The 11609-nt window shown below is 43.9% G+C and overlaps 1 protein-coding gene across 2 annotated transcripts; it reads right to left on the minus strand.

Annotated features, from left to right (window-relative positions):
* Window positions 1–6750: 6750 nt before the first annotated feature.
* On the minus strand, window positions 6751–11398 carry LOC125520528 (alpha/beta hydrolase domain-containing protein 17C-like). 2 transcript variants are annotated; one of them, XM_048685483.1, is made up of 7 exons: window positions 10909–11398; window positions 9145–9181; window positions 8781–9017; window positions 8663–8710; window positions 7628–8058; window positions 7429–7516; window positions 6751–6931 (listed from the first exon to the last, which is right to left on the minus strand). In XM_048685483.1, the coding sequence occupies exons 1-6, from the start codon at window positions 11229–11231 to the stop codon at window positions 7441–7443; spliced, it is 1152 nt and encodes a 383-aa protein (XP_048541440.1). In that variant the 5' UTR covers window positions 11232–11398; the 3' UTR covers window positions 6751–6931; window positions 7429–7440. The 2 variants fall into 2 exon arrangements, with proteins under 2 accessions (XP_048541440.1, XP_048541439.1); XM_048685482.1 differs by lacking the exon at window positions 6751–6931 and having other exon boundaries at window positions 6973–7516; window positions 10909–11397.
* Window positions 11399–11609: the final 211 nt, after the last annotated feature.

The raw sequence follows: 11609 nt of genomic DNA on the forward strand, positions 1-11609 counted from the left end.
CAGCATTTCTGTAGGAGTCTTTATTTCCAATGTTAAGTAGGAGTACTACCTTCTCTCGGGTTTACAAGGCTCGGATACATTTTTTGACACTCACTTTCAGCATCAAATTAACTAACAAAATATTAACTATATGTTATAAAAACATACTCCGTCCGTATTAAAATATAAGACATTTTTTGCTCTAAATTTAGGCCAAAAACGTCTTATATTTTGAAACAGATTGAGTGTCATTTACTTTGTCTTGGAAAAATGTTGTCAATGATATTATTTTTCATTCTCAACTCATTGTGTTGTACAACACATGGTTAAAGTTGGCAAATTCGAATCGTTCCTGCAGCTGGAATTAATGTCCTTCAAATCAAAGGACAAAGCTTATGAGATGCACAACACCTATGCCATTAAGGTTAGGTTCAGTATTAGAAACAGTCAGACAAAGCACCTATCAGATAAATTGCAATAACCGAGGACATTGAGAACCGAGTCATCAAAGGACACTACAATGACGGGTTGCGATGCTTGTGGTCAGTTGAGTGTCAGCAAATAGGGGATTCGGACAGCGCAAAAGGTTGTATCGATCACAATCATTATCTTGTTAGTCCACATAAGTTGCATATAAGCTTGAGATCCCAAAGATGTGTTAGAGAAGTGGACAGGATGCTAATTCACCGGATACAGGAAGTCGGGATGGTGCCAGATGTATTCATGGAGTTTCACACATGAGTGGAGAAAGTGTCATTCTCAAGGATGGATTGCAATAATGAGATTGGTCGCAAACGCAATAAGTATTCAGAATCCAGTGATGCGCAAACAGTTAGAATACTTGAGTAATAAGCATACAGAGGATTTCTATATATTTTTATGCCATTCAGATAGATGAGGAAGGTGGTCAAATAGCTAATTTCATTTGGGCATACGTTAGTCTATCATGGATCATGCATGCTTTGGTGATTTTATATCATTTGACACCACATTTGAGACTAGTAAAGAGTGAAATGGCCTTTGCTCCACTCCTTGGAACCAACCATCACAAGTAGACAATAACTTTTGGGTATGCTCTATTATTTAATGAGACAACTAAATCATTTATTTGGCTCTTTGAGACCTTTATAATGGCAATATCAAGCAAGCGTTCAAGCACAATTTTACTAATCAAGACGCGACCATGGCATCAATAATTGCTTATGTATTCTGAAATACAAGCCATCTTCTTTGTTTGTGGCACATTATTTATGTTAATGCTGCTAAATTTCTCGAGCATATAATTCATAAGCATCTTGAGAAGTTACCACCTGATTTTAAAAGATGTGTGTAGAAAGACATATCCTAGTTTCATGTAAAAAAGAAGCGGCTTGAACTTTGAGGACAACAAATAGATGGAAAATTTATATGGCCTCAGGAAAAGGTGGATGCTATCTACTGTGTCTCTTTTAAAGTCGATATGACCTCGAATAATCTCTTGAAGAAAAATATTTCGTATGAAAATCGGTCTTTCATAACTCCTTGTAGAATGTGAGAAGGTTTCTGTTAGTCTTCGTAAAAATGAGTTGGTAAAGATTTTAATTCACATGTAAAGAAACGGATTTATTGCATCCCAAATTTCTCTTTCTTGAAGACCACAGCTGAATCATATACAAGTAGGGTGTACTCAGAGTTTGAGAAACAATTTAAAAGAAATTTGTCATTGTATTGTAAATTGATACAAATTGAGTGCTCAGTATTGACATATGACCATTACATGTTTTGCAGAAAATACGAATTCATATGTATGTATACATGTTTTAAATTGCAAATGTGGTTTCGTAAAATATGGCATCCATATGTTATAAGTATATTGTGCGAGCATGTCTTCAAAGTCTTCAATACTTAGCCGCCCTCGAGACCGGGACGCCATCTCCGCCTTCATCGCCAACCTTCGCTCGATGGTTGTCCGCCTATCGCCGCCGCCACCGCCGCCTCCTCCAGAGCCTGACTAGATGCTTGGTGTTCCTCTTCGGCTTTGGCTCCGACCTTGGCCGTGCAGCTTTCTTTGTTGTTTCTTAGGGCTTGTTGAGCTGTGCCCTCAGCAGAACCCTTTGGTTATCTTGTTGTGTTTTGTGGGTGCGTGTGTCCTGGACTGGTACTTGTATGTGTGCTCTTGGCGGTTTGCTTTATCTATAAAGCGGGCGAAAGCCTTTTTCGGTAAGCCTTCAATACGAATGATGTTTTCATTTTGCCATCGTAATATACACTAAACAGAAGGACAAAATATGCAAAAAGAGAATTTTATATTAAGAAACAATTGAAACTGCATGTTACACGTATCTCATTCTCATGAAAGATGGCATCCGCTACAATGAAGTGATCACTATCAAAAGAACTTATGAATGATTTGGAGAACTTCATTGAAGTTGGACTTGGAAGCACATAATCATTTAAGCGAAGATGCAAGAAAATTTGGTTTAGAGTTCCTCGGGCGATAAAAGGCGCCAACGGTAAACAACCATGGTCAAAGGTTGCCATACACATCATTTTCGAAGGTTGACATCACAGGATTAGCATATCCTCCGTGTATATAGATAGTTTGCCATTTGCCTTTTTATCACCCAAGGACTCGAAACGATATTGTACCTTTTAAAGTGCCTGTAGCACATTCAGTCAAAACTAGCAGAACCTCATGGGTTCTTTCTTGCATCTTACATATAGAATTATCGAATGTACAACTTATCAATGGCCTTTTTTGAAATCGTCAAGTTCTTTTGATAACAAACACTTCAATGAATGGATGCCACCCTTCATGAGATACATGCAACATGTGTTTTCAAACTTACCTTCCTACTTGTTTCTCAATTAAAAAAAAATTGCACATGTTGCCCTTCTCTTCATTATATGTTGTGATGGCAAAACGAAACATTATTGATATTGAAAACTTCAAAGGCACACTTGCACAATATACCTAGATATGGATGCATATTTTATCATTTTGGTATAAAATGTGTATGCATAACTATGAATTGGTACTTTGTGCAAGAACTTGTAATGGTCATATCTGCACTGCTGAATACAACCATTGCTCCATGATCATTGCACTTTTGCATAACTATATATGTCAAGATTGGCATTGGTTTGTACTCCCTCCGTCCTATAATGTAAGACGTTTTTTGATACTAGGACAGAGGGAGTGACAGTTTACAAGACAATGAAAATTGTCTTTTAAAATTCTTCCTCAAATTCTAAATGCACTCTCTTTGTATATGTTCAGCTACATTCTTCAGCATAATTTGGAATATTTTTTCACGTGAATTCAAATCTTCATCAAACTTAATTTCACAAAGATTAATGAAAACCCTCTCACATTCTACAGGGAGAAGCAGGACCTCATCGACGCGTTCCAGCAGCTCTACGCGCTCCGGGGCCGTGGTTTCAGCTGCCTTAACCAGGCGCTTCTCACGCTGCTGCCCAAGCGCGCGGACGCTCGCTGTCTCGGAGACTACAGGCCGATAAGCCTCATCCACCTCGTCGCCAAGATCTTCGCGAAGGTCCTCTCGCTGCGTCTCGCGCCCAAGCTCAATGCCCTCGTCAGCGCGAACCAGAACGCGTTCATCCCTGGACGCTCGTTGCATGACAACTTCGTCCTCGTCCGACAGTCCACGCGCCTACTCCATCAGCTCAAGGCCCCCTGCTTGCTGTTGAAGCTCGACTTGGCACGGGCCTTCGACTCGATCAGCTGGCCGTTCCTCTTCGAGGTATTGCGCCAATACGGATTCGGCAACCATTTCCTGGACTGGCTGGCCATTCTGCTTTCGTCGGCCAGCACCAAGGTGCTCCTGAACGGCAAGCCCGGCCCGACCATTTGGCATCGCTGCGGGTTTCGACAGGGCGATCCCCTCTCGCCCCAGCTATTTGTCCTCGCGGTCGACACGCTTAGCCGTCTCCTTCGCCGAGCCACCGAGACGGGCATCTTGCAGCAGCTTCACCCGCGGCGCCCGATCCCGACCGTCTTGCTATATGCGGACGATGTGATCCTATTTTGCCACTCCACTCCGGGCGGCACCATGGCAGTGAAAGGAGTCCTGCAGCTCTTCGGACGCGCGTCGGGCCTCCAGGTGAACTTCCTGAAGAGCTCTGCCACACTCATCTACTGCGACGCCGACGACATGGCGCCTATCATCGACGCACTTGGCTGCCCCATCGTGGACCTGCCTATCACATATCTTGGCATCCCGCTCACGATCAAGCGCCCATCCGCTGCCCTGCTCCAACCCGTGGTTGACAAAATTGCTGGCATGCTGCCTACCTGGAAGGCGCGCCTCATGAACAAGGCTGGCCGCCTTGCTTTTGTCAAGGCCGTGCTCAGCGCCATCCCCATCCACCAGCTGCTGGCGCTAGCACCACCGAAGCGGATCATCAAGGCGCTGGAGAAGATACAGAGGGGATTCCTTTGGGCCGGACGCGCCGAAGCCAACGGCGGCCACTGCCATGTCAACTGGCGGCGCGTCGCACGGCCAATCTCGCTTGGAGGACTTGGTGTCCACAACCTCGAGCGCACAGGCCTCGCCCTCCGCACATGTTGGCTGTGGCTAAGCCGCACCGACAGCGCCAGGGCTTGGAGTGGTCTTGACCTGCAGTTCTTCGCCGACAAGCGCGCCTTTTTCTTTGCCTCGACCACCATGCAGATAGGCAACGGCCAGCTCGCCTTGTTCTGGGAGGACCGCTGGATTGACGGACGCTCCGTCAGCGAGATCGCGCCGGCGTTATACTCTTGCATCCCCAAGAGACGCCGCAAGCTGCGGACGGTGGCGGATGGCCTTCAGGCCAACAATTGGGCGCGCGACATACAGGGCAACGTTGGGATTCAAGAGATCAGTGAGTACCTGCAACTCTGGCACATGATTGAGCACACAACGCTCTCCGCCGAGCCAGATCATCTACTCTGGAAGTGGAGCTCCAAAGGCACCTACACCGCGCAGTCCGCCTACCTTGCCATGTTCCACGAATCCACCGCATGTGATGCTTGGAAGCTCACTTGGAAATGTTGGGCGTCGCCCCGGGTACGCTTCTTCCATTGGCTCGCCTACTTAGACCGGTGTTGGACTGCTGACCGCCTCGCCCGTCGCGGCTTGCAGCACCCCGCGTGCTGCCCACTTTGTGACCAGGCGCCGGAGACCCTCTAGCATCTCCTCCTCGCCTGCCCGTTCTCCCGGCAGGTATGGTATGAAATCCTGAGCTGGCTAAGGGTTCCCTGCACCCCACCTGATGGCGAGCCATCAACCAACACCTAGTGGCTCTCCGTGCGGCAGCACACGCCCAAGCCTATGTGCAAGGGCCTCGCCTTGGCGACACTACTCATTCCTTGGATGCTATGGAAGCATCGGAACGACTGCGTCTTCGACAGAGCCAGCCCTTCTATAGCTACGCTACTGGATAAAATCAAGGAGGAGGCGACCCTTTGGGCCAGAGCCGGCGCGTTGGGCCTGCGTGCCCTCATTCCCCAAACCTAGGATGTACATTAATTGCAGCACCCTCACCCTGTATAACTGCCTCCTAGGAGGATGTAACTGAAACCCCTTCCTTTTCAATGCAATGAAATGCAAATCTTCTGCGTTTTCTCGAAAAAAAAAACATTCTACAGGGAGTTCTGAAAGACTAAGTTTCCCAGAAAATCTTTTCTTGACGACATTATGCATTCCTTTGGTCCTTTCGAGTAGAGGTCGTATCAATTGTGTAAAATAATCATGATAGGTAGCATTCCATTTTTTCCAAAAAACTTATAGGTTTACCATCCGTTGTCCTCAAGATTGTACTCGCACAACAAGTCAAGCCACTTGTTGTTGAAGTAAAACTCTTCGTACACGCATCTTTAAAATCAGGTACAAACTTCTCATGATGCTTATGATACATGTGCATTAAGATAAATGTGTCACAAACAAAGACGATGGTTTGTATTTCAGAATATATAAGTTGTTGCCCATGCCATGGCCGCATCTTGATTAATGAAAATATGTTTGGATGTTTGCTTGACATTGACAAAAGGTCTCAGGTAGACAAACATAACAGAGCAGACCCAAAAGTTATTGTCAGTTTATGTTGGAACAAAATTTCGTTCTTTATGCAGTGGTTAAATGCCCCAATCGATTTTGTCATCGATAATTGAAACAATGGGAAGTACATACAAGCCACAAAGAATTTAACACAAATAGTAGAAATAACTGAAGAAGACATCATGTCCAACGGGCTTCTGAGTTTCTATTCACTACCTACTATCTAACAAGGAACCAGCTAAAACTCTTGAAATGTACTACAAATTAGAAGGAAAAAATGACCCATTCACACTAACGCATGGAGGTAGATACAAAAGAAGCCCATTGGAATTGGATAAACTACTTTGGAAAAAGGCGACGACTAAGTGATGTTGTACAACTACTTCAAAATTCATTTGTTTTTCCCCGAAATAGGATGTTTTGTACCTAAATTTCCTAAAAACTATGATGTCAAGCGATGTTAGCTTCAATTATGATAGCTTACAAATTTCTTGTTCATAATTTCAATCATTTTGCAATTGTCTACAATGATCCTTAAGTCGAACTTTATAGTTTTGACCAAATTATAGAAAGAAGTATCAACATCTACAACACCAAATCAATATCATTAGATACACCATGAAATATATTTTCACACTATTTATTTGGTACAGTATAATTTGATATATTTTTATATGAAGATGGTGAAATATTATGAGTTTAGACTTAGGACAAAATATATCTGAGAGAGTAATAACCAGCCACAACAATTAACATGCAAGCTGTTCTTGCATGATTCTCTAGCAAGTATGTGTCCGTCCTAGTTTACATGTCATCCTTGTATTTCGAGTTTTAATTACATTGACAGTGACCCACATTTCATTGGTCAGACTGATGGTCATACTTGAACCTCAAATGTGCAGGCACCATGTAAACTGCGACGGAGGGAGTATATATTGTATTAATAGAGAAACAGGATAGCTAGAACATGAGCGTTGAACTGAACAAAGATGATGATTACATTGAATGATCCAGTGATTCGTTTCAAGCTCAAGCTCTATGACAAAGCAATCAAGTGACATAAATCCATATTTGAAGAGAACTTTCCAGAGGGAAGACACAAATTCCCAGTTTAGTTATCTATCAAATGTTTCTATGAAAAAGAAAAACTACGACAGTGTAATGATACAACTACTTATGTACAGTGTAACAATGGTGTTGCTTCATACTCCGTGGGAGTAGCATTGTTGATGTGCCAAATGAATGGCTTTGAAAACTCAGGGGGTCGGGAATGAATGATCATTTCTTCTCACGAAACAATTCAGTGTGCATAACCCTCACCCAAACCAATACACCTTCCACAGCAAAACTAAAAACACCCAATGGAATAGATTATACAGATGAAATAAATACAGATACTATCAAAACTAACCTTCCACTATTTTCAGCTCCCGGAAGTGGAAGTTACTTTGAAGCAGTCAATATTGCACAATTTAACCGACCTCATCATCCCTCCAAAGCTGTCACACAATTCATTGCAAGAGTCAAGAAGACAAGACAAGCATATGTCCTGTAACAGGAATCCACATTAAACAGTAAAACAAACAGAGTGCATGTAAGAATATACAGACCGGTCAATGCTTTTCCGTGGCTTATCAGATTGATCCACACTAGCCCGTGGTTTGTCAGGATGATCTACACTCTTTCTGCCTTTATCCTTCCTATCTATGCTGCTCCTTGGTTTCTCCCGTCGGTCTGTACTCCGCCTGTGATCAGTGCTTGACCTTGATTTGTCCCTCACATCCGTGCTTTTTCTTGAACTCTCCATACTTTCAGATCCTGTTTCAAGATCTGAAGGGCCTGAACTTTCTGGAGATTCATCTTTCAGTGGTGGGGACTTCTCTATGGCTGTGATGAACTTCTTTAGGTGCTTAATGTATTCGGGATAGAGTTCCAAATTACAATGGTTCCCACCTTTGACCCACAAAGGCTCATACTTCACTTTGGACAGTTCCCACAGTGCTCTCCCATGAGAACAGTCAACAACATCATCAGCCGTACCCTGCAGATGAAATAGTTTTAATGCCATAAATAGGTGAGGGAATATTGATGTTGCTATGGAACAGGCATCTCTTCCCAAAACACCATAATCAGAAATTGTTAAATTTCCGTCCAAGGAAAGAGTTGTACTCTTCAAAAGGAAAGGACAGTCACATAGGCATTACAACAGTACAGCTATGTTGAACTTAATCTATCGCTTTACATGTGATTGTTTTACTAATTACATTATATGATGCCAAATGAATATTCTTAAAACTTATAAGACCGGTGAGTGAATAGGTGAACTGGCTGTTGGACAGGCAAACCAGCAGGTTGACCGATGAACCAACAGCCTGGCGGCTGGGGTCATCGGTTCGGTTTTTAGAACTGTGCTAGAAGCATCTAACTTGAAACATATTTGAAGAGAATGGAGAAAACAATATAGAGATAATCAAATCTAAAAAGGGCTCCAATCCATCCCCGCGCCACCAAACTGGTACGGGACCAACTATTGATTTCCTTTTCATAGGAGGAAAGAACACCACCAAAATTAAAATACAAAAGCATTTCATGTCATATGGAGTTTTAAGACCTTTAGGGAATCTTGCTGTCACTAGAATACTCACATGGATTACTAACACGGGGCATTTGACCAATGCAACTTTGTCAATGTTCTGCAAACAAAAATATAGGGATCAGATCAAGGAAAAGATGAAACTGAAAGAAACAAAGTAAAATAATCACCTTATATATGTCAAACCAGTATGTATGTTTCACAGGATACATTACTCTCAAGCCAGACGAAATTGGACTATGTAGAACCACTGCTCTCAAATGAGGCAAACGAGATGCCAAATCTAAAGTAGGGCCACTGCCAACTGATTGACCATACAGAATGATGTTTTCCTCGGAGGCCCCATAAGTTTCTATGAGACACCTATAAGCGGCCTCTATGTCTGCATAAGTGTTCTGCTCACTTGGCTGCAGAATCAAATAGAAATAAATCAAGTCAGCTATGCAAACCGATGGTAGCTGAACCTCTTAAAACAGAAAGCAAAGGGGAAGAGGAGAGGAAAAGTACTTTCCTAGAAAAAGATTGAGTCTATACCTTCCCAGATGATTGCCCATATCCAGAATAATCATAACTGTAAAAGTGGGAAAGAATATACTTCATTAGTTACTGTGTGAAGCCAAAATGGGTATTAGGATCAGTGAAATATATGTGACACTGCCAGCAGGATCATGACTGGTAAGTATCAACTATCAACAGTATCAAATGGAAGAACATACATATCATAAACACAAACACAGAGCTTAAATCAAGTACAGTAATATATAAGAATTCTCCTTGAAATTTGCATGACCTATTGTAGCTGCCACGCGTCAAAGCAACAACTGGTCTACTCTATATTATAAGGTCAAGGAAACTAGAGATAGACCCTTTGGAAAGTCAAATATGCAAACAGATGAAAGAAAGGACAAACTGGCATTGGAGCTATAAGACAGATACAAATGGTGTTCACTACTCAACTGAAAAAAAAATGGCTACTCAAACAAGAAGCTGGAGACACGATAGAGCAATTGTTCATTGCTCCACACCACACGATTTGAAACTGGGTATGCCTAATATCAACTGGACAACTCAATTAATCTAACCAGTAAACAGCTCATCTGGCAGTCTATCAATTATAAACATAGTAACTGATCAGGAGTGCCCAATTCCCTCATCAAAAGCCTGACCCACTCAAATGAGTAGATGGAACAGAAGCTACCAACAAAAGCTCCTTCATTTATTCACTACTACCTACAATAGTTCTAATCAAAGTGCCCAAGTGGGATTTCATTACTTTATCAAGAACAAACCAAATTATCCCCCCGGGGGGGGGGGGGGGGGGGGGGGGGGGTATCCATTAAACAGAAGAACGAAACAAATCTATAGCTAAAACTTCTAGACAAACCTAACCAATTTTGCAGGTACAACAGAAACGATAACTATAATAATTATACAAGAATCTAATTAGAAGTGAAGTAAAAAGAAAGTAAAAACCCTGTCCTCATCGTTAACAGTATAAGATCCCTATACTAGGAAAAATAAATATCCAAACGGAGCAAACAACAATGATGCAAACCTTTTGTTTGTTTATTTTTCCGCACGGCAAGAAACTTAATATTGGTAATAAAAAAGAACATATGAATGTGCCAATGAGGCATTCAGATTGTGGCCAAAAATGGCGACCACCAAACTACATTCCGACACAATGGATCTTCAGTCCTTACCAACTGAATTATTTAAGGTAGGATCAGAAGATTCACAATTCAACACTAGAATCCAAATGTTTCATTTTGCGTGCACAGATACGAGAATTTTCAAACGACTCTAGCAGTGACAATGACATAAAGTAGACGTTCCCACCACTGACTAGCACAGCACACTAACATCCAAACTTTCCAATCAGTCCTAAATCCTCTAACATTTATTAGAAAAATAATGATCCACTTCAATCAAATCAACCAATTATTGACCAGACTGGCCTAGTCTTCGGACCACCCAGCCGATAACAACGGCCTCGCAGACATTCCCATGGGTTCAACAACCTCAATCAAATCACAAAAGTATCTAACGACTAATACTACTTTCCATGAAGGCGTGGATGCACAACCAACCGCCAGCACGACCTTGAAGATTGAACTTCCATCGACGTTTTACGGAACAACAGGGCCCAAACGTTCCTAAGCATACCCCAACAAGCAAAACCCAAGCAGTCAAGTTCTACTAAATCCAATTCCTTCCACCCTACTAATCGAGCAACCTGACAGTAGCAGCACCGTAATTCATAGCGAAACGTTACTAACAGATGGGAGACGTACGCACCCCATGAGGTTGACGTTGAGGTGTGAGCTGAGCTCGACGAAGAGCTCGTACATCTGGCCCAGGTCGGCGGCGTTGCCGTGGGAGTAGAGCAGCGTGAGGCGCGCCCCGGGCTGGCGCACGTACATGGCCACCACCTCCGAGCCGCGCTTGGTCGGCAGCCGCCGCGCCTCCACGCCGCCCCGCCGGGGCACCCCGCTGAGCTCCACCACCGCGCCGTCCGCGGCCGCGGCCGCCGGCGAGGGCGGGGGCTCGACGCCGTACGACGGCGGGGAGGGCGGGAAGAAGGCGAAGCGCGCCGCCACCGTGGAGGCGACGGCGCCCATCGCCGCGCTCGCCGGCCGCTAGGGCTGGGATTCGGGGAGGCGGGGGCGGGGGCGGCGGAGGCCGAGGAGGAGGAGCGGGGAGGGTGGAGAGATGCGGGGGCGTGGCGAGTTCGGTATTTTAATGGGGGCGGCTCCGTCTTCGCGGAAGCTGCTGCGATCGGAGGGGAAAAGGGAACGGGGACAGCGGCGGAGGTGGTTTTGTTAAGCTGCGGGTGGGGCCTCCCGGTCGAGTGGTGGTTAGAGTGGCTAATGATCCCAGCCAGATCAAGGGTTATCATTAGGGCTTTGGAAAAAAAAGTTGTCATTGGGCTCTTGAGTGGTGGATCATGTGTGTTTGTGGCTAATTTGGAAGAATTTAGGGCGTGTAACGAAAATTTG

Source organism: Triticum urartu, chromosome 7, assembly GCF_003073215.2.
Source record: "Triticum urartu cultivar G1812 chromosome 7, Tu2.1, whole genome shotgun sequence".
Lineage (NCBI taxonomy): Eukaryota > Viridiplantae > Streptophyta > Magnoliopsida > Poales > Poaceae > Triticum > Triticum urartu.

Bases quoted from the DNA above. Each gene is read 5' to 3' on its own strand.
- LOC125520528 (XM_048685483.1), bottom strand. From the start codon at position 11,231: ATGGGCGCCGTCGCCTCCACGGTGGCGGCGCGCTTCGCCTTCTTCCCG. The intron at 9,182-10,908 runs GTGCGTACGTCT...CCACTTTTACAG, and splicing joins CTCAACGTCAACCTCATGGG to TTATGATTATTCTGGATATG. The intron at 8,059-8,662 runs GTGAGTATTCTA...TTTCATCTGCAG, and splicing joins GCCCCGTGTTAGTAATCCAT to GGTACGGCTGATGATGTTGT.